The 23,908-nt window shown below is 47.4% G+C and overlaps 1 protein-coding gene across 3 annotated transcripts in view; it reads right to left on the reverse strand.

The window, feature by feature from the left end:
• Nucleotides 1-14,038: 14,038 nt before the first annotated feature.
• The window catches only part of LOC144737436 (uncharacterized), a 57,984-nt gene continuing 48,114 nt past the window's right edge, over nucleotides 14,039-23,908 (reverse strand). For all 3 annotated transcript variants that reach the window (XM_078620137.1, XM_078620135.1, XM_078620136.1), the window contains one exon: nucleotides 14,039-20,580. In XM_078620137.1, coding sequence (XP_078476263.1) covers nucleotides 18,875-20,539 — 1,665 coding nt within the window. In that variant the 5' untranslated portion in view covers nucleotides 20,540-20,580 and the 3' untranslated portion in view covers nucleotides 14,039-18,874. The remainder of the gene's footprint in view (nucleotides 20,581-23,908) is intronic.

Genomic DNA, 23,908 nt, shown 5'->3' on the forward strand with positions numbered 1-23,908 from the left:
TCGTCATGGGGGGTGATTTTAATTGCCCGCTAACCCTGGCGGACACGCTGCCAGTCGCCGGATGTCGAAAGTTGGACCCCTCCTCTAAAAGGCTGGGGGCTTTGGTTGGAGATTTTGATTTGATTGACTCTTACCGGTCGTTACACCCAAAGCGACCAGAGTTCACGTGGTCGAGTTGTTTGGGAACCTCACACTCGAGGATTTATTTCCTCTTTGTCTCTGCCAAGGTTAAGGTGGAGAGGGTGGAAAACGAACCTTTCTCTTTTTCTGACCATAAGATGATAGCTGGGGGGCTCAGAATCCCAGATGGGCTGAGGTTGGGGAGGGGAATCTGGCGCATGAACTCGGGACTGCTAGAGGACAAAAAGGTGGTGGAGGAATTTGTCAGGCAGTACGAGGAATGGAGGAGCCTGCAGTGCTGCTTTGGCACGATAGCTGAATGGTGGGGAATGGTGAAGGGGCGAATTAAGTCCTTTTTCCAGTCCCAGAGTAGAAGGAGGAGCGTAGGGGTTGCGTTGCGGGGATTGAATGAGAGATTGGAGGGAGCGTATAAACTGATGGAACTAGGATTCCCCGTCATGGGAGAAATAAAGCAACTAAAAGATAGGATCTCTGCGGTGTTGGAGAAGCAGGCCGCACAACTTGCTTTCAGGGCTCGGGTGAAGGCGGTCGAGGAGGGTGAGCGTTGCACGCGTTTTTTCTTTAAGAAGTGCAGGAAAGCGGACAACACAATCCGAGAATTGGTATGTCCCAGGTTAGGTCGACTCAAGAACACAGAGGAGATAACGGAGGCCGCCAGGGGTTACTACAAGGAATTGTACAGGAGCAAGCCGTCAGACGAGGGGGCGCGGAGCACTCTGCTAAGGGGGGTAGATAGGGTTATTGAGGCTCCAGAGAAGATGAACAAGCATATCCAGAGGGCAGAATTGGATGAGGTGGTGGGGGGATTACGTCGGCACAGTGCACCAGGTTTAGATGGGATACCGGCTGAATTCTATGTTACGTTTTGGAGTACCCTCAGGGACGACATGTGGCAGATGTATAAGGAAATTACGGAGGAAGGCCCTGTGCCAGATTCAATGACAAGAGGGGTCATAACCCTTATATACAAGGGAAAGGGGGAGCGCAGCGACCTCGGGAGCTGGCGCCCGATCACCCTGCTGAACACCGATTATAAAATCCTGGCCAAAGTTATCGCGGCGCGTCTGGGGAAGGTGGTGGGGGAGGTGGTGGGGTCTGACCAGAAGTGTGCGGTTCCGGGCAGGCGGATATCCGATAACCTCGTTCTGTTGAGGGAGGTGGTGGAAACCACTGTGGAGAGGGGTAATTCATTGGGTCTACTCAGTTTGGATCAGGAGAAGGCATTTGATAGTATCTCGCACGATTATTTGTTCGCGGTTTTGAGGCAAATGGGGGTGGGGAAACAGCTTATAGACTGGATAGGGAAACTATATCATAAGCTCACAGGTAGCCTGCTAATAAATGGAGTCCTCTCGGAAGGGTTTCCAATTGGGTCTGGTGTGCGGCAGGGGTGCCCGATGTCGCCGGTGTTATTCATAATCTGCATGGAGCCTTTTGCCCAGGCTGTCAGGGGAAGTCGGCTGATTAGAGGGGTGAGCATGCCAGGGTGTGCGGAACCAGCAAAAATTGCAACGTATATGGACGATGTTGTCATTTTCTGTGGGAATGTTGCTTCGGTATGGGAGGCCCTAAGACTTGCGGATAGATTATTTTTGGCCTCAGGATTAAAGGTGAATGTAAGCAAAAGTGAGCTGCTGATATTCGGTGACCCCAGGTTATTTGAGGGCCGCCCGCCAGGTATAACGGTCCAGGGTGAGGGGATCAAAATCTTAGGAGTCACGTTCTATAGGGAGGACTCGGCGACTAAGAATTGGCGGGGAAAAGAGTGCATGGTGAGAGGCAGGCTGGCTGGTTGGGCAGACAGGCGCCTTTCAATGGAAGGTAGAATGTTGGTTTTGAGGGTGGAAATCCTCCCGGTACTTATCTACCTGGCCTACGTGTTCCCGCCGGGGGCGCAAATGGCAAAAAGGTTGGAGCGCCTGTTTTTCAAGTTCATCTGGGGGGGAGGGATGGACCGAGTGAAGAGAGAAACAATGTACAAACGTGTCGAGAACGGTGGGAGGGGGGCCCCGAATGTCGTGTGCATCCTCAACACGATTTTTGTCTGTAATACGCTGCGACTATATTTCTCCAATGGGCTCCAGGTGAAAGCCTCATATTATGTTCGGTACAGACTGGCGTGGCTCCTGAGACGGCTAAGCATGGCGTCGTTGCCGCGCAGCACCCCCCTGGCTTGGCCTCAGGGGTGGTTGTGCACCACGGTAAATGAATACATCACGAAGTACGAGCCGGACCGGACGCGAGGGTCGTGGGTTCCCAGGGAAGTCCTGGCGGAAATGTCGAAAAAGGAGATCTGCACAGGGGTGCCAGGTGCTCGGGGTACCCGGGCACGACAAATTTGGGAAAACGTAGCATCGGCAGCCCTGACGAAAAGGCAGCGGGACTTATCCTGGCTGGCCGCATGGGACAGGCTGGAGTGCAGACTATTTATGTGTTCCCGCAGATTGGCCCGCTCTCCTGAATGCCCGAGAGGCTGCGAGCTGGGAGAGAGCGCTGCTCATGCCCTCGTACAGTGCCCATTTGCCCAGGAGGTGTGGGAGTTAAGTCGACCCCTGCTGTCCCATTTTTGCCCCGTAAAGGCCACAGCGCCTAATATGATTTGGGGGATGTTCAGGCAGAGGGCGGGTGGGGTCTGGGCTCAGGCATGGGCCGTCATAGGTGCCGTAAAAGAGGCCCTGTGGACGGCGCGCCTGAAGCTGATTAAGGGCGTCTATATGACGCCTCCCGAGGTATACCGACTAGCCAGGGGGCTGTTAGAGAGGGTGGTGGAGGTGGAGCGGGCGACAACGGGCAGAGCAGCCACAAACGCGAAGTGGCGATGGCCGCCACCCAAGTGCGGGATAGGCTGAATTCGAAACGACCCCCCCCCCCCTTCGACGAGAATGGGTGGATGAACGTACCCCCCCTTCCTCCGTTGCGACGGTGACTTCTTGTTTTTTCCTGAGTAAAGGGCGTGAAAGAGGGGAACTCGATCGCGGCGTACTCGGTGCATCTGCTGTAAAAAGGATCCCCTGTTCCCGTTACGTTCATGTGGTTTTTCCGGTTTTTTGCTGTTATTTTGGCTGTACAAGGCAGAGGCCCGCTCTTGATTGAAATGAAATAAAAACCTAAAATAGCAATTACCAGCGAAACGTCGTACTCAAATTGTAAATGTTGTGGCTTCAACACACCGGTGGGCTAAAGCAGTGAACTATTTGTCTTTTGTCAACGTGACACATTTTTACTGATTGGCCGTGTCGGGTGGTGGAGGGTTACGACACATTTATAAATAACGCGATCTAAACCCAAAAATCGTTGATTATGAATAACATTGGTCGCGAAAGCCTACGTGTTAAACTGACTAACCTCTATGGGGAAGATACTTTTCTTAAAACCAGAAAATTGGAGAAGCTCCGCATTAAGTGGATGAAATTGATATCTTCATTGGCGTTCCTCAAAAGGTGCAGAGATTCGAAGGTAATACCAAACGCAGTTAAAATAACACATCACATAAAGTCTTCTAAGGCTAACAAAATACTACACAAAGCTAGCGAATTATTATTAATAGAGAGAATACAACACAACAGGAGTGAATTATCCAACATTTCTGAATCGCTAAAGCATTTACATTTAAATATAAGCAAGTGTGTCCATGCATGATTGGAATATAATCGATACTATAACACAACAATCGGCTGATAATGTGTTTAATCTAACTAATGCTAACCAAATTAACAAATTTTCTAGACGTTACAATAAACAAATCCCTATTAAAAACGAACAATTTAAAAACAAAACCGTAATGAACTTGACTAACACTGATTTAACCACTGACATGATTTCTGTCCTTTCTAAAGGCCTTAACTTTGCCGTTACCCCACGCACAATTCCAGTGGATGAGATAATTGCTGAGGTAGAATCAGCAGTAAGACTCCTTCCACATAATGAGGCAGAGATGACTAGACACGAGGTTGCCAAAATTATTGAGAATAGTAAAGTACCTAAAGTAAATATTAGCTCGAACGAGGCAAAAGCCTTAAGAGAGCTTCGTCTAAACAAAGATATTCAAATCCTAGCAGCTGACAAGGGCCGCACTACAGTAGTGATGTCACGAGCCGATTATGATAATAAAATTAAAGATTTATTAGAGGAAAGTACCTACATTAAAATTAAACGAGATCCAACTAATACTTTGGAACGTAAGACTACTGCAATCATTGCAAATTCATTAATCCCAAAAAATGAGCAATTCCTAATTAAGCCAAGGGCTTCAAAACCACCTAGACTGTATGGGCTACCAAAGATCCATAAAGTCGGCATCCCTTTACGACCTATAGTCAGTACAATTGGCTCTGCCACATATAAATTAGCAAAATATGTAACTAAACAAATACAGCCTTACATCGGTAGGACATCATCATTCATAAGAAATTCAGAACATCTTGTGAATATGATCAACGATATTAAACTTAACCCTAATGATATTTTGGTGAGTTTTGATGTGATTTCGCTATTCACTAAGGTTCCAGTGAGCGAGTCGCTTAAATTACTTGATACACTGGTAAAGAATACAGGTTTACCAAAAGATATTCCGAAACTCGCAGACCATTGTTTAAATAACACTTACTTCTTATGGAGAGGCGAATTCTTTAAACAAAGGGAGGGAGCAGCAATGGGTTCTCCTTTATCTCCTGCTATAGCAAATTTGTACATGGAAAACTTTGAAACCAGAGCACTTGCCTCGAGCACATTAAAACCATCCTTTTGGTTTAGATATGTGGATGACACTTTGGTTGTCTGGCCACATGGTAAAGATACACTTAACGATTTTCTAAATCATCTCAATGCACAAAACCCGGCCATTCAATTCACCATGGAAATGGAGGTGAATAACACACTCCCGTTCCTGGATATTTTACGTGGGCATGGCCTAAATGGTAAAATAACACACAGCGTTTACAGAAAGCAAACGCACACTGATGCCTATCTGAATGAAGATTCACATCATCACCCAGCTCAGAAATCCTCTCTTATCAAGACGCTCATACATCGGGCTAAAACAGTGTCAGATGGTGAAAGTCTAGTGAGAGAGATTAAACATGTTAAAGAAGCACTAAGACAGAATGGCTTCAATAATGCTCAAATTAACAGAGCACTAAAAGCCAAATCACGATCGCAAAGCAACACTGCTGAAAGCGATCAGATTATTAAAACAATAAAAATACCATTTATCTCAGGAGTAACTGACAAATTAGCCCGTGTTTTGCAAAAGCAAAACATTACAGTAAGATTTGGTACAGTACACAAAATTCAACAACTAGTAACGTGCACTAAAGACGAATTACCTAAATTATCAACAGAAGGTGTATATCGGATTAATTGTGTATGTGGCAGATGCTATATTGGACAGACAGGGCGTAACGTTAGTGTAAGACTAAAAGAACACCAGAGAAATATTAAACTATCACAAACACAACTGTCGGCAGTAGCAGAACATGCATGCCAACAGGGACACTCAATTGATTTTGACAACGTGGAAGTGTTGTGTAAAACTAGTTACTACTGGCAAAGACTAATTAGAGAATCAATTGAAATTGAGAAAAACAGAAATAACTTTAATCGCTCAGACAGCTACAGGCTTAGTGCGGCCTGGAAGCGTATTATTAAATAAGATACATTACAATTCCTTATAAGGGAAACAACCACTAACTGATTACTAATGTAGCATAATCACAATAAAACACATTCCAAATTATTACTAATCTACAACTCGCATCGTAACAATAGCCTGATTACTAATCTAGTATATAATTACAATCACTCCCCCCTTGAATCTTTGCACCTGATGAGTTAATGAGTTAATGATGACGTCACCCTGCTGCTGCTCTATATAAGAACGGGAGACACAGCAGAGCCTCACCATTCTGGCGAATTTCCCGATGAGGGGGAAACCGCCCTGGCTTGCCAGGGGAGACACCAGGAGCATCGAGGTGATCCTTCCAGCCCGTCCGGATCTCAAGTGAGACCTAGCCACCAGCCCCGAGGCCTGCGAGGGCCCTGACCGTGTGGCCAGGGATGACCACGCTGCCAAGAAGCGGGGACTGCTGGAGAATGGAGACGGAAATCGCAACAGACGAAGAGGGGAAACGGCGAGAGTCAAGGACCACGAGGGCCACCCGAGTTGCTGAAGGAGACCGGGATGACCGAGCCGCCCAGCTTATGCTCGCAGCAGATGAAAAGGAAGCAGGGAGTGCGTCAAGAGAAATGAATGCCACCTGCACTGCTGAGGGAGCCTGGGACGACAGAGTCGGCCAGACGGTGACTGCAGGAGACAAGAAGAAGACGCGGCGAAAGCAGAGGGCCACCGACACCACCTACGCTGCCGGAGGGGACTGGGGCAACCAGACCGACCCGCTGGCAGCAGGGGGATGCGTGGAGGAGGCATGGAGACGGATGGAGGGGAACGTGGCGGAGGCACGGCAGAAGGAGAGGATGGAGGAACTGGATGGGAGGGCGGGAGCTGATGGAGTGGGTGAGGGAGGCCGAGGAGAAAAAGGTACGGCGTCCGGACGCAGAGATGCGGGTGCCCCCGAGCGGAGGGTGGGGAACGAAGCCAGAGAGACGCCAGCAACCCTGGGGCAGGGGGAGGCCCGGAGGGAGAACGCGACAGTGGACGCTGGACCGGTGGGAGCTGGGAGGCCCCGGGAACGAGACGGGAAATGGCGAGGCGGGGCAGGGGTGAGTCTGACACCACCTCATGTCAAACGACATAATTGCGTCAGAGTAATGATGAAGGACGAGGTAGCAGAAGAAGTGACCATCGACCTTTGTACGGTCAATAATGATGGGCTTGCTACAAATAGAGCCGACAGACTTGTACTGTTTGATAACTCTGCCGGGAGGGAGGGCGTTTGATGTAAGCTTCAACTCAAGCCCCCTGCTACAAAGATTTATGACCCGCTTCGAGGAAAAGGCGGAGGAGAAGCCATTGATATCAATGAAGCTACAACTGTTATCAGAGCTGGACACGAAGGTGGTGACTATTTTCTTATACAATGAAGCCCTACATGACCACGACGTGGAGGTCTGGCTAAGACAGCATTGCTCGGTACTGTCGGGCTGTAAAAAGGTGAGGGACTCAGTGGGGATATGGACAGGGGCAAGACAATGGAGGGTGCGGCTGAAAACAGAGGGAGGGACCTTGAGACACATCCCGAGTGCCCTGAACATAGGAGGCAACCGGGGATATGTTGTGTATGCCGGACAACCTAAACTGTGTAGGAGGTGTGGGGGCAGCGGTCACCTGGCTGCAGTGTGCAAGACAAAAGTCTGTTATAGATGCAAGGCACTGGACCACGAGGTAGAAGAATGCAGTGTTCCGGCACAATGTAACCTCTGCGGTAGCCGAGAACATCTGTACAAAAATTGTCCGGAGTCGTACGCCAACAAGGTTAGGGCGTATAGGGTAGGAGGAGCGAGGGATGAGGAAGGGGGTGGGACCAAACTGGACCCGGATAAGGAACTGGTGAGGGAAGGACGTGGGGAGGTGGCTGAGCAGCAGCCACCAGCGACGGATGGAGGGGGAGAAGGGGAGAGGCATGCAAAAAGAGCAGAATCGACATCGAGCGAGCAGGAAGAGGGGCTGGTGGGGGAGGGGAGCGACGGCATGGGCAGCATCTCTGAGACGACCGTGGAAGACTGGGCGGAGGCGGTGGAGGAGGATGAAGGAAAAGGGGAACGACAGCAGGAGGAAGGCGGTAGCGAGACATGGGAGGGACCAATCGGAAGGAAAAGGAGGATACGGAGAGCCCCAAAAAGAGGCGCCCCTTTAGGCAGCACGGAATCCTCGGACTCCTCGCTGGACACAGAGGCCTCGAGGGAGGGGATGGAGGAAAGGGTGGAGAGCCGGCGCAGGGGGAAACCCTTGAGAACAAGGGGCAAAATGAAATTGCGGGAACTGGCGAATGAAGACGGTTATGGAGGGCGAGCGGAGAAGGCCGCTTCGGACTGAGACACATCCCAACATGGAACTTTCCGTGGCGTCCGGAAATGTGAGGAGCTTGAAGGGAAAGGGGAGGAGAGGAGCAATAATACAACTGCTACAGGCTACCAAGTGGGAGGTGGTCTTCCTCCAGGAATGCTACCTACCATACACCCTGGGCCGGGAGGAGCTGTTGGAGAGCTGGGATGGCTACTACTTTTGGTCCGGGAGTAATGAAAATCGATGCACGGGGGTGGTTACCCTCCTAGGCAGGAGGGGTATACAGATAGTCGGGTCCCAAGAGGTGATCCCGGGCCGCCTCCATTATGTGGACGTGTCTTATGGAGAGGCAAACCTGAGACTAATAAATGTGTACGCCCCCACGACGTGCACAGAAAGAGTGGACCTATGGAATAATGTAGCGACCTTGCTCGTGACGAGAAGGCAAGTCATAATGGGGGGTGATTTTAACTGCCTGTTGTGCCTGGCAGACCTATTATCGGTGGCTGGGAGGAGGCTCGACCCTTCCTCTAGGAAGTTGAAGGAGCTGATAGAGGATTTTAAAATGACTGACACCTTCAGAAAGGTACACCCGGTGAGACCGGGATACACGTGGTCGGATAAGGGCGGTAGAACGCAATCACGAATAGATTTCATCTTTGTGTCTGCCAATGTGAAGGTGGATGGAGCAGACCTGGAACCCTTCCCCTTGTCAGATCACAATTTGGTGAAAGCAAAGCTCGGTATTCCAGGTGGCCTGAAGATGGGGAAGGGAACCTGGAAAATGAATGTAAGCCTGTTGGAAGACAGAAGGGTCGTGGAAGACTTTGTAAGGAAGTACGAAGACTGGACGACCCTGCAGGAATGCTTTGCCACGAGGGTGGAGTGGTGGAGCATGGTGAAGGGCCGGATAAAGGCCCTCTTCCAGACACATAGTAGAAGGAGGAGTGTAAACAGGGAACTGCAGCTGTGGAACGCTAGAATCGAGAAGAAGCACAGGTTACTTGAGCTGGGATTCCCGGTGGGTGAGGATATACGGAGATTGAAGGGAAGGTTATCCTCGGTATTGGAGAAAAGAGTCAAACAAATGGCATACAGGGCAAGGGTCAGGGCAACGGAACAGGGAGAGAAATGTACGAGTTTCTTCTTTAAGAAATGCAAGGCAGGAGACAACACACTTAGGGAATTGGTGAGTCCGGTCAGAGGCAGGCAGGCAACGACAGAGGGTATGATAGAGATAGCGGAGGAGTACTATGGGGAGTTGTATGGGAGGAAGGGAACGGATAAGGGAATAAGGGAGGCACTACTAGGGGAGCTAAGACATGAGGTTAAGAACCCAGAGGTACTGGGAGGGAGGATCCAGATGGAGGAAGTAGAGGAGGCAGTGAGGAGGCAGAATAAGAATAGGACGCCAGGACTGGATGGAATTCCAGCAGAATTCTATATTACATTCTGGGATTTAATGAAAGGGGATATGCTGCAGATGTATAGGGAAATGCTGGAGGGCGGACTGGTTCCAGAAGAAATGTGTGAGGGGCTCATCACACTGATGTATAAGAAGGGGGACCGGAGAGAGTTGGGAAACTGGCGTCCAGTTATCCTCCTGAACTCGGACTACAAGATTATGGCAAAAATAGCTGCGACGCGCCTGGGGAAAGTGGTGGAGGGAGTAGTCGAACCCGACCAGACGTGTGCGGTGCCAGGAAGAAGGATTTCGGACTCCCTGATTTTATTAAGGGAGGCAATAGAGGTAGAAGGAGAGAGGGGATGCCCCCTAGGGCTTCTTAGCCTGGATCTTGAGAAGGCTTTCGACCGCCTCTCGCACGAGTATATGTTCGCAGTGTTGGAAAAAATAGGAGTGAGGGGACCCTTGGTCGATTGGGTGAGGCGTCTTTACCAAGGGCTCAAGACCAGACTACTGATAAATGGGGAGCTCTCGGGGACAATTCCAGTAGAGTCAGGGGTGAGACAGGGGTGCCCGATGTCCGCGGTTCTATTTGTAATGTGTATGGAACCCCTTGCACAGGCAATGAGAAACAATGAGGAGATTAAGGGAGTGACCATCCCCGGGAATAAGGAACAGGGGAAGGTGGCGCTATATATGGATGACGTAGTCGTGCTCTGTAGGGACGGGGCATCAGTGTGGGGGGCCATGAAGGAGACAAACCGCTTCGGCCTGGCCTCCGGCTTGAAGGTGAACGCGAGGAAGAGCGAATTGATGGCCTTCGGGGACCCGAGACTATTTGAGGGCCGGCCGCCTGAGTTGGGGATAAAGACGGAGGAAGTCAAGGTCTTGGGAGTGTCCTTTTACCGAGAGAGGTCGGCGGAACGAAACTGGGACGGGAGGATAAAGCAGGTAAAGGGACAGTTAGGCAAGTGGGCCGGGAGACGGCTCACGATGGAAGGGAGGATTCTGGTAGTGAGGGTGGTGGTTTTACCAACACTCAACTACCTCGCATATGTGTACCCGCCAGGTAGGAGGGAGGCAAGAATCCTGGAATCGCTCTTGTTTCAATTCATTTGGGGAGGCGGGATGGATAGAGTGAAGAGGGTGGTGATGTGTAAACGCGTCGAGAACGGGGGGAAGGGTGCCCCAAATATTGCACGTGTGCTGTCCTCAATTTTTGTGTGCAACACTTTGAGGTTATTCTTTTCCGAAGAGCCCCGGGGGAAGGCGGCTTGTTATTTAAGGTATCGCCTGATGTGGCTCCTGAGGGGGCTTGGGATGACCCAATTACCGGCGGGCATGCCCTTGGCCTGGCCACAAGGATGGCTGAATGCGGCGGTGGGTGACTACATAAAAGAGTACAATTTGAGTCAGAGAGGGGGACCGTGGAACTCCAAGGAGGTATTGGCCAAAGTAAACGAAGGGGAGGCCTGCGAGGGGGTGATGGGCGCGAAGAGGACTATGTACCGTCAAGTGTGGAGGAACACTTCATCAACGGCGCTCACAAAAGAACAGAGAGATCTGTCCTGGTTGGCGGTGTGGGATAGATTGGAGACGAGGGGCTTCATGTTTTCTCGCCGAATGGCACGTTCGCCCAAATGCCCGAGGGGCTGCAACACAGATGAGGACGCGGTGCACGTCATGGTGAAGTGTCCCTTCGCACAGGAGGTGTGGAGACTGAGCAGTCCGCTGTTGTCCTGGTTTTACCCGTCGCAGGTGATAAGTCGGGACATTATGTGGGGAGTCTTAAGGGAGGTGCGGGGAGATGACAGAGATCGAACGTGGGCCATAATAGGCGCGACAAAGGAGGCCTTGTGGGGAGCTCGCAGAAAAGAGTTGGATGGGTCCCCTATATCACCGTTGGAGGTGTGCTATTGGGCGAGGAGGTTGCTAGAAAGGGTGATGGAAGTAGACTGGGTTAGGCTGGGATACAAGGCCGCAGGTGTGAAGTGGAAGTGGCCCCTACCCGGGGTGGGGTAGCGAGGGGACCGGCGGGTATAGGGAAGGGATAGTGAAGGATGGCCATGCACATCTTAGCCGGCCTGCTAAGTCGTGTGGGCGAGGAATGTACGTGTTCGATCGGGGGAAGGCGATGTGATGGAGCAGCGCATGGGTGAATGGTGGTGATGAATGTAAATAAGGGGAATGGGGCGGTGTGCGTTATGGCGGCGAGCTTTTTTGTTGCATTGTATGTGGGTGGAGCCCGCGGATGTGACGGAAACTCGAAGGGGCCAACCGGGGCGCCCGGGAAGGAGTGGTTTTCAGTACTCTCTTTGGTTTTCCTTGTACCCGCTGAGAAGTTAATAAAAACCTTTAAATCGCAATTACCAGCGAAACGTCGTACTCAAATTGTAAATGTTGTGGCTTCAACACACCGGTGGGCTAAAGCAGTGAACTATTTGTCTTTTGTCAACGTGACACATTTTTACTGATTGGCCGTGTCGGGTGGTGGAGGGTTACGACACATTTATAAATAACGCGATCTAAACCCAAAAATCGTTGATTATGAATTAAGATTTGTGGAAAAGTCCACCTGTTTTGTTCTTTATATAGAGGCGTAGATGTGCTGACCACACTTCTGCGCTCTTGCGCAAAGTGGGTAGGGGGGATTACTGTGTCAACGTTCATTATGCATATGCATTATGCGAGCCCTTTGATCTTGTCCTTCCTGTCTATTGTGTATTAAAATAGCCGTACCAACGGTAATCCCTACTGAAGTATGCTGCCCTTTATATACATGCATTTATATAATGTATTGGATGATTTGCTTCCACGCAGCACTAAGGCGGTAGCTATCTGATCAAGAGCTCGCATAATGCACATGCATAATGCACGTTGAAACTTAATTTGGAGCTTTCGTGACTGCAGGAATTATTTTTTTGGTTCTTTCGGTAAAGTCACGTATAAAGATAAAATAATAAATTAAATTAAATACTAGCATACGACGTTTCGATTGCAACACAAGTAATCATCATCAGGTATAAATTAAATAGAAACACAAATCTAGTATATTTAGAAATTTTATGTAATACAACAGAGTCGGATAACATAACAGCCAACACCCTATCTGGTTGATTACGTTCTTCCTGAGAATGCTAAATTTGAGAGAGATTAAACACAGAACCAGAAACATAGACAGACATATAAGCAGACAGATATCGCAGAGATACATAGAGAGCAAACATAGGCACAAAAAGAAACCACGCCTCTGTGTCGAGGCCTCTCTCCCCGCCCCCGCTTTCTCTTTTTAAGGCCTCGACAGAGGCGTAGTTTCTTTTTGTGCCTATGTTTGCTCTCTCTCCATGTATCTCTGTGATATGTCTGCTTATATGTCTGTCTATGTTTCTGGTTCTGTGTTTAATCTCTCTCAAATTTAGCATTCTCAGGAAGAACGTAATCAACCAGATAGGGTGTTGACTGTTAAGTTATCCGACTCTCTGTTGTATTACATTACATTTCTAAGTATACTAGATTTGTGTTTCTATTTAATTTATACCTGATGACGATTACTTGTGTTGCAATCGAAACGTCGTATGCTAGTATTTAATTTAATATTTTATCTTTATACGTGACTTTACCGAAAGAACCAAAGAATAATGCACGTTGACTCAGCAATGTCCCTCCCCCCACTTTGCGGAAGAGCACAGAAGCGTGGTCACCATATCTACGCCTCTATATAAGTGTAATGGGTTCGATTGAGGCACACACTCAATTTGGAGGCAACACTATTTATTAACACGTAACAACCAACTTGAACACTATACATAAGCTGGTGACCACCGTTCCTAATTTAACTAACACTTGGGGGGGATTACTACAAAACGTGACTAGGGCAGGTTAACAGGCTGCCTGGTCACGAATAATGGAGACTCGAGGACCCCTGATGGTGTCTTCATCCCGGGGTTGAACAGCTCAGCTCTCTCTTCACACCCCGCTTATAACTGCTGCGGCGTGGCCGGCCCCGCCCTCCTTCCCGATCCTTCGGGAAGGTCCGGGCCCCTTACCACCAAGCTCCCCCCAAGGGGCCCAGAGCCCCACGATGTTCAGTCAGGTTCACGCAGTGTCACGGCCTGACGCGACCTCCGTGATACCCCGCCTATAGTACAGAGCCAACACAATAGTGACGTCATGTCACTACGCTCGTACAGTCCCGACACAGTAGTGACGTCATGTCACTACATAAGGAACGAAACATATTGACTTGGCTGTCGCCTGATGAAGCCAGTTGTAATTACTGGCGAAACGTCGGACTCAAGATTGTAAATGTTGTGACTTGGCTCTCCAACACACCAGTGTGCTGTACTATTTACGAATTGTCATGTTCTGTTTACATGACAACCCTTACTAGTTGGCTGTGTCGGGTGGTGGCCGGTTTTAACGACACATTTATATATTTATGCGATCTAACCCAAAAAAAATATTATGGATATTCGTCACGAAAACCTACGTGTTAAACTGACATACACAAATACAGGGTGTTCGAAAATGGACACAATTTCAAAGCAGTATATTTCACGATGGCAACATGTTACAATTACACAAAAAGTTACAAAGGGTTTCATGAATTATCAAGTTTTACTAACCATTTGATAAATGCTCTATGTGCCCTCCACCTGCTGTATGGACAACATCGAGACGATAGTTGAATTCGTCCCAAACGCCTCTCAGTGTCTTCTCCCACTGAAGTCACCGCTGCCGTGATTCTGTTTTTGAGGTCATCCAGATTAATCGCCAATAGTAGCACAAAAACACGGTCGTTGATGTATCCCCAGAAGAAAAAGTCGCAGGGTGTGATGTCTGGGGGTCTTGGGGGCCAAGATTGTAGCGCCAAGTCTTGGGAGCTCCCGTGCGACCTATACAACGTTGAGGCAGTGTGTCTAGCGAATGACTGAGGCTAGGGGCTGTTTGTGTGCTGGGAGAGGCATCTTAGCAGTAATCATTTGAAACTATATGCCCCACCCTTTCAAGTGGTAAGAGATTCATTCATGGGCGGTTCGTAGTTGCAGAGATTTAGAGATTTCAAATCGGGTCCAACTTTTTAAAACACCTTGTACTAAGCTATTATAAAAGCCCGGCGTTCCGTTTGTCTATTTGTCCATCAACAAAATAATAACAGCCTTTCTGAAGTCTTGAATCAAAAACTTATAGCAAGGGGGGGGGGGGGCATAAAAAGTTGATGTTAAGGTTTCCAAATGTTTTCGACCTCCCACCCATTTTATTTATTTTGCAGGCATATATACCTACACACCCTACATACAATAGAATAAGTATCTAGAGACTCTACAGTCGTATCTTCTGAATCTAGTCGTATCGACTGACTATAGTAGTAACCACTGACTCTATAGTATCTACTGATTCTATAGTAGTATCTGACTACAGTAGTGTCTCCTCACTATAGTATCTACTATTGTAATTGTGCTTTATTTTTTTTGCTATTTTTAACGTGAAGGAGAACCTCCCTCCCGTCACCGCTTAGAAAGCTTGTTTGCGTTGCTAGGGGGCAACAGCGAGTTGGCGTTTCTATGCATGCGCAGATACGCGCTTTGGCACATGCTCAAAGTTATCATTATGATCAGCGTACATTGTTACAAAGTGTGATTTTATTACTTTACATTGGACTAAGGGCAAAAACAAATAGCGAGTTTTCGTCCAGGGGCTTAGTTTCTTGAATGTGTTCATTGTTGAAACGTAAACCCAACAGTTCGTCAGTTAAAGCGTTAAGAGGATAGGCGTACGCAGGCAGACAAAAAATATCACGTTTATTAGGTAAGACAACATAATTAGCGTTGTGGAGAAAATATCTCCTTTACATAACATTTCATTGTTTTCCCTTGTATCTTACCTATAAACGTCATTTTTTGTCTGTCCGTCCGTCGATGCACACTTGCGAAGGATTTGGCTCACAAACCGTGAGGTTTACGCTTTAAAAAAATAGACCGGTATCACACCGTAAGTCGTGGTGAGCTAGTGGTATTCCATTTTCCCATCTGTCAACTATAAAGTAGTTAAATTAACAATTGAGCGCAATTCATTATTCTTTAATTAATTTATCGCGCCGCTCCGCGAGCACTCAAGCTGCCCGAGGGTTGCCCCTAGCAACACTCACGCGTCATCGGTGGAGATTTCTCATTCGCGTTCAAAATGCAAAAAAAATACACAACGCTGATGTAAATTCATCAAAGTGTCATGTCCTCTTCTCCCCCCACCCCCACCCAATGTGTGCACTTACTACTATAGAGGCGGTAGATACTAATATTATTGCGCTTAGATAGTATTATTGTAGCGCGGGTGGGGGGGATGGTAGGGGGGGGGTAGCGGCTCAGCCCTCAGCCTGCCTAGGTGCCACCTCGCCCGGCTGGGCACCTCGGCCGGGGGTCTCTGCACGGGACTAGGCCTCACCACAGCAAAGTTAACTCGGTACTATTTTCTTGCTTCTTTCACTAAACTCCCGTAGATAGAAAACTAATATTTAAAACATCAGTTTGGAAATATGAAAATGTTTGTGTGTAGACAACTAATATTTCCAAATTAAGTTGGTAAATATTAAAATGTTTTCTAAGTCCATGTGTGCGTGAGTCGATATGCGTGTCTGCGACGATGTGTGTACGTCCGTGTGAGTATATAAGTCGATATGTCAGTCGGTTTAAGTTGATGTGCTTGTGTGTGCATCGATGTGTGTGCATGAGTGGATGTGTCAGTCGATGTGTGTGTTAGTCAATGTGTGTGCGTGGTGTGTGTAGACAATATTTAAAAATTAAGTTGGTACATTTTAAAATGTCTAAGTCCATATGTGCGTGTGAGTCCATGTGTGAGTCTATGTGTGCGTGAGTGGACGTGGGTGTCAGTCGTTGTGTTAGGTGCACGGGAGAACACACTGAGTTGCCACTCGTGCGTGCGGCCGCCATTTTGTGCACAAGCAGGCCAGGATTCCCACAACTCATTCTGCACCTTGGTGCGCTGCATACTGGCTCGACCTTGAAGAGCGAATTCCTTGAGCCAGTACATGGGTCGACCTTGAAGCATTACTTCTTTGACCCAGGATGTTGGAAGACGTCCAAATAGTACTTGAGATGCGTGCTTGGATGGGCACTTATAAGGTTCAGACCTCGCCCTATCACCACCTGCTTGACGTTCATGTTGTGTCAATGAGTTTGTGTAGACCCAGTCTGATCGCCGTGTTGTTGTGCATCCGTCGCGTTTAAAACCGCTTTATTTATTTTCCCTGCCGGGTGGGATCTCTTCATCCCCACTACCCAAGGGACGGGTGATTGAGTCCGACGAGCTGGGGAGTGTGTCTGCGGAGTTCGTGCCTCAGGGGTTTTCCGCCCACAGGATCCCAGCACCTGGTACCCTTCCAAGTTGCCGGTTGTGCCAACCAGACGTGAATTGAGGAGAGTGAAGCAGCCGTCACCCACTCCTGCTTCTCCCATTTGTTCTTCTTCCCGGGAGAGGGCGCACCCATTGGCCCTTCTTCAAGTCCGCCCATTGAAAGGACCCTTCCCCCACCATCTTATTTATCCCTACGTCGTTGGAGATCGCATACACGATCACACACACACAGGATCACCCACAAGCCAGATTGTGCTGCTAGTTGGACTTGGTTCTTCATGTGCTCGTGGGTTGTGACATGCTTATAGGTGTTGTACATTGTCTGTGGGTTGTGTTGGTCATGTGTTCGCGGAAAAAAAATGTTGGTGCTCCTCCGTTGATGTCCATATTGTCTGGGCGATGGTTGCTGCTTGCTTTGTTGTCATTGGGTTTTTTGCTGTTGTTACAGAAAATGTTGGGAGGCTTATTTTGTTGTTGTTGGTTGTTGCTGTTATTGTTTCTGTTAGTGGTGTAGTAATCCGCTGGGAATGCTGTTTTAGAAAGGGGGGGGTGATATAGTGACGTAAATGGTGTCACTCAGGTGTTAGCGCCAGCTGCTGTTACAGGAGTGCAGCTGTATGTCTGGACCAGAGTGGGTACGGCATGTCAGCCAGCCCTAGGGGGGCGTGGTCCTGGTGGTGGCCTGAGTTAACCTGGGATGGCGCGTGATGCTCGGCCGAGATCCTACGGGAAAGGTCTCGAGGGGGCATGGCCGAAGGCAGAGCAAGGCCACGCTTAGGAGCATAAAGGAGCAGTACCGAAAGAGAGCTTGGCTAGTCTGTGGGTCCCGCGTCTCGTCATCTCTGGGTCTTCATCTAGAGTTAACTCGCTACTCACATAGTTAGCCACATCACCTCAGTGTTACCCGTGAGGGAAGTTGTTAAATAAAAGTGTTGCCTCCCAGTCCAGAGTGTGCCTCCGCGTTGGTGAACAACACTACACGTGTTAAAATTATAATTCAAAATGATCAAGAGATACACCGCCAACATTGAATAATTGCATTGAAGTATACTACCTTACATCGGATTAACTGTACACTGATCTCTGAATGTATGCCTACACCTGCATGCATTCTTAGAATGAAGAAGCCAAGTGATAGCACGGTTCACATCTGTCCGGTAGCCCTCATGATTACTGCAGCTATAGACCAAAAATATTCACCATTTGATTAAGTGGATGTTCAACATTCATGGTGCCAGGGTCAAATTTTGCTCGATTTTCGAAAGATTAGCCACAAACGACCAGACTGGGGTTACACATCAATCATCGCTCCACCCTACTGGCAGACTCGTGTCCATGTGCAGGTCGGTACTGAGTCACCTTGTTCCACAAAGGGACAGCTGCCACTTGGGCTAGCCGTCAAATGATTGAGATGAAATATGAAACAAGCCGCTTTCAGTTGCCGAAACATTTCACCTTTGAGTAGCAAGATTGGCTACGCACAGTGGGAAAGAAATAAAATATTTATGCAAGCGCCAATTATTCATCTAAATATTATAACGCGTTGAATGCTATGGAGCTTTTGTGTCTCCAGCTCCTGCTTACAGATCTACCCAATCTCAAAGTCCACACATGCTGGCCGCTCCTACTCTGCATCCTCCAACAAGTCTACCTCCACAAACTGCTGGGTTTCATTTCACTCTCTCTCAGTCCGCTGCCTCCTCCAGCTTCACGTTGCCTCTATTGACTACTTGGAGGTTAAACCCTTGTAATGGGAAAGGTACAAATCTGGCTGTCGCCTCATGAAGCTCGTTGTAATGACTGGCAAACTCCAACAAATCGGTGTGCTGTACTAGTGATGAATTAACATGTTCTGTTTACATGACAACACTTACTAGTTGGATATGTTTGGTGGTGGAGGGTTTAAACGACATATTTATATATTTGCACGATCTAACCCAAAAATCCTATATTATGGGAAAGGCCTGTGAATGAAATGGAACTTAATTATCCTAAGCTCAATGATATGCATCTACTTGGTCTCGATTTGAATCAGTTTTGCTTAAAAAATCCACCCACACCTCCACATCCACAAATTTCTGGGAGTTGCCTCGCTCTGCCTCAGCGTCCACAGTCTCCTCCAGCTTCACGCTGCCTCCATCGACGTGAAGGTTGGATTTTGAAGTTGAATCTTCATCCTCACATTTCACTATCACTTCACTCTTTACCATCACTTCTTCGCTCTTCACCTTCACGGATTCATATTTCATTTTCACCTCTTGACATACTGCCTTCACTCCTGGCCACGTTTCATATCTCAAATATTTTTCTGGTTCTTGTTTCATGAGAGATGGACTCATTGCAGCACTTGGACTTTCACAAGCTGATTTCAAATTAATTTCCTGATTAATGGTTTGATGCTTATTTGGATCCCCCAACTGTCGAAAACCCTTCCCATTCACAGTGTACTTTAAGTGTTTATCTTCTGTGTGTGTTCGCTGGTGTTTTTTAAGATATGATGACTGTGCAAATGCCTTCCCACAAACAGTGCACTTGAAGGGTGTTTCTCCTGTGTGTATTCTCTGGTGTGTTTTAAGATGTGATGAATGTGCAAATGCCTTCCCACACACAGTGCACTTGAAGGGAGTTTCTCCTGTGTGTGTTCTCTGGTGTGTTTTAAGATGTGATAACTCTGCAAACGCCTTCCCACACACAGTGCACTTGAAGGGTTTCTCTCCCGTGTGTGTTCTCTGGTGTGTTTTAAGATGTGATGACTGTGCAAACGCCTTCCCACACACAGTGCACTTGAAGGGTGTTTCTCCTGTGTGTATTCTCTGGTGTGTTTTAAGATGTGATAACTCTGCAAACGCCTTCCCACACACAGTGCACTTGAAGGGTTTCTCTCCCGTGTGTGTTCTCTGGTGGCCCTGAAGAATTGATGACCATGCAAACGCCTTCCCACACACAGTGCACATGAAGGGTGTTTCTCCTGTGTGTATCCTCTCGTGTGTTTTAAGATGTGATGACTGTGCAAACGCCTTCCCACACACAGTGCACTTGAAGGGTGTTTCTCCTGTGTGTATTCTCTGGTGTCTTTTAAGATGTGATGAATGTGCAAATGCCTTCCCACACACCGTGCACTTGAAGGGTGTTTCTCCTGTGTGTATTCTCTGGTGTGTTTTAAGATGTGATGAATGTGCAAACGCATTCCCACACACAGTGCACTTGAAGGGTGTTTCTCCTGTGTGTATTCTCTGGTGTGTTTTAAGATGTGATGAATGTGCAAACGCCTTCCCACACACAGTGCACTTGAAGGGTGTTTCTCCTGTGTGTATTCTCTGGTGTGTTTTAAGATGTGATGAATGTGCAAATGCCTTCTCACACACAGTGCACTTGAAGGGTGTTTCTCCTGTGTGTATTCTCTGATGTCTTTTAAGATGTGATGACTGCGCAAAGGCCTTCCCACACACAGTGCACTTGAAGGGTGTTTCTCCTGTGTGTATTCTCTGGTGTGTTTTAAGATGTGATGACATTGCAAATGCCTTCTCACACACAGTGCATTTGAAGGGTTTCTCTCCCGTGTGTGTTCTCTGGTGGACCTGAAGAATTGATGAATGTACAAATGCCTTCCCACACACAGTGCACTTGAAGGGTTTCTCTCCCGCTGATTGTCTTCCCTCCATCTGACCAATTCTGTACAGCAAAGTGGCAGAGGAACTGGCAGCTGCAGACAGAAAACAGTAAAATCCACACAATGTAAGTCAGCACAGAAATGTGTATATATATACAGTCACACGTGATATTCACATATTACGTAGAAAAGAACACTCAAACAAATTAACGATAAAAAAAAAATCACCCCCAATTCAACACACAGGCTGTTTAAAGGCACTTGCTACAATGATCAGCAACGGCAGAGGTATTGGTCATACCGTGTTTCAGATCTGCCTTGTGTTCACGAACGCGGTCCGAGACATGTCGTTTCGTTTCGCGGTCATTCGTTTCAGAAATGAAACGACACGTCTCGGACCGCGTTCGTGAACACAAGGCAGATCTGAAACACGGTAGGACCAATACCTCTGCCGTTGATAATAATTGTTTTAACGCTGTGAGCTCACACGAAATGGATTTTTCCAAGACGGAGGTACTCTGCAAACCTGAAGCCATCCAGATATATAAACACAGACACAACTTCAACCGAGAGGATGGGTACAAACTGAGCAATCATTGGAAGGACGTTATTAACCAGGTAAAGTCTTAACTGACTGTGATGTTTCCATCCTACCTGCCTATGTCAGCATATCAAGCTCGTGCATCTTTTTTGTTGTCCACATAATGCACGAGCTTGATACGCGGTGGTTTGGCTGCTGCAGCTCTTAACTATTAAAATTTCCCTCCCTTTATTACTGCTAATCCTATTTCCCTCCCTTTATCACGGCTAATCCTACATAATATACTAGCATAATATGACTTTGAGACCCCCCACCACCTACACATTCCACAAGTAGTGACTAATCCCATATCTGCATTTGTCATCAATATGCTAAATTCCTCTGTTGATATGTAAACTCCTTTGTCAAGGCTCTCTCCTCCTTCGACCCAGCTTAAAAATACGCTGCCAAGCTTAGCAGTGTTCATTAGGATGCTGTCTTTCCGACAGCCATTCTTCCCCTGAGGACGGCTGATTGCGTTGTGGCCGAAACGTCGTGATAATTTTATTTTATTATGTTTAATTTTTATTATTTTATTATTTCCCTTCTACGTGACTTTACCAAAAGAACCAAGAATATGGTCAATATACTTTACAGCAAAAAAAAACTTTACACTCTCACGCACTGGAACGGTGAAGGTGGTGTTTTGGCTAGGACCATGCCTGGCTGCCTTTCTCTGCTCAATACAGATGCTTATACTCTTCTCCAAGTACTTAACTTCGGAACAATCAATCCAGCAGAGGCCTACAATAAGTTAAGCTATCACTTATCAATCACGTTTGCTGTCAGCAATAATACAACTCTGAATGTTGGCTCCATAATGCAGTTGACGACCAAATGTGCCTCCGCTCCCCATGTAGATACACTTACATACAGATATGTTTCACATGGATCATTAACAGATTATATAAAGAAAACAGCCACCATTCACCACTAATTGGTAGTAACATCATCACAGTGGTCATGCCATGATAGGTGCGAATTGAGGCCATGTAAGTGTGGAGCACTTGCCAGTAGGTCATGGGAATGATTCAGGTGTCAAGGGATGACTGAGATGACTGTGCTACCCATTGTGCCAACTTGCTGCATTTTAGCCACCCAGCGCTCCACCCATTGATGTGTGTCCCTCCTCTGACCTCGTTGTTGCAGGACGAATGCCTCCAACTACCCTGCAGCGTCCTTCACGGGCCTCCTCCACAGAGGCCGATCTTCACACTTCTGGTACCAGTCATCGGCAAGTCCGATCACTTCCACATCTCCCAATCTTTCGATTTAAAGCTTTCGTGATTGCACGAACTAAACGGGTATGGCATGGGCTAGAGAAGAGATTGGGAGATCATCTTCTTGGTTTTTTCGGTAAAGTCACGTAGAAGTACGTGACTTTACCAAAAAAACCAAGAAGATGATCTCCCAATCTCTTCTCTAGCCCATGCCATACCCGTTTAGTCCCTCGTATCTGAACTAAATTACGCTGCTTGAGCGTGCAGTTTCTGAGCATGTGGGATTCATGACCAACGAATGCAACCTTGCCTGCCAAAGAGGCTCACTGATTATATTCTGTACTGATATCTCAGGGATTTGTAAGCTTCGAATACCATCAAATCTGGCTCAATAGAGGACGAATCATAGGCAGGACAGCCTTAATTGTATAAGCCAGCACAGATGGTTCTTTAAAGGAGTCCATATTTCACATCCATAGAGAAAGGGGTCATAGCTGTGGGCAAGAAGATTCAGTGATTTGTATGGAGTAATGGTCCAGGCAGCTTCCTCATGTTGTATTTATGCCCCTTTTTCCAAATTCATATTAAGAATAATTCGGCCAATAATTTTGTAAAATAATAATAGGAAAAATTATATATATAAAACAGATACCCCCAAAACTCTCAACTTTACCCCTCACAAGCCACACCGAGCATCTGGAGGTCGTAAAAATTCCATTAAGCAACAAACTTCGGGGCAAAGAGGGGTTAGAGACTATCTGGAAATCTCCAGATTGACAAAAGGCCTATGACCCCGACCTTCCCAAAGCGTTCAGGACAATTCACAATAAATATGCAGGGCCAGAGAAAACACACAATCTCAGAGCAGAGACAAACAACCTTACAACTCGCATCTTCCTTAACGACAAAGATTTGAAACTCAGCAAAAAGAACAAATCAACGTGATAAGACTGCAGTATACAATAGTAGCTTTATTATCAATTCCCTTATTTTACTCATTCACCGCATATATATATTTTGTGTATCTTTCTATGTAACTTCACCAAATGAACCAAATACACGAGCCCCTGCCATCACGAAAAACTTAAGTCCAAACTAAAACTATTCCTCCAGCATCGAAATATGACTCAAAATAAACACCAATCCCTGGAGAGACTCATAACAAAGCTTGGCAAAACCCTCAAAATAATGATGTAACGAGGAGCATTACGAATATTGATTAAACATAAAACCGAATAATAACCACAATATATTAAGACCGGGGGTAACTCATAAGAGATACAAGGAATAAATCTAACACACAGGACCACATAATGTGTATCCCATAGAACCAAAGCCTCCCCGGCCACCTTTGTCTTCCAACAATTCGACACAAACACATGCCAGCCATAAATACGTATGAAGGGGTCTCGAGATGACAAGCACTCAGAGGGAGTGGGGAGTCAAGAGGCCGCGGAGAGAGGGCATCTGGTTTTTTTTGTTTTTCTCTCGCAAAAGACGTGCAGAGAGGGGAGGGAATTTCACGTTCTTTGTTTTAAGCACAAACGCACATCACGCTTCAGTCTTGCTCCAGCCTTGCTCAGGCTTGCGGTGCCGTCGCGAGGGAGCAGGCACCGACACC

This window comes from Lampetra planeri, chromosome 69 (genome assembly GCF_965212315.1).
Source record: "Lampetra planeri chromosome 69, kcLamPlan1.2.h2, whole genome shotgun sequence".
NCBI classification, from domain to species: Eukaryota; Metazoa; Chordata; class Hyperoartia; order Petromyzontiformes; family Petromyzontidae; genus Lampetra; species Lampetra planeri.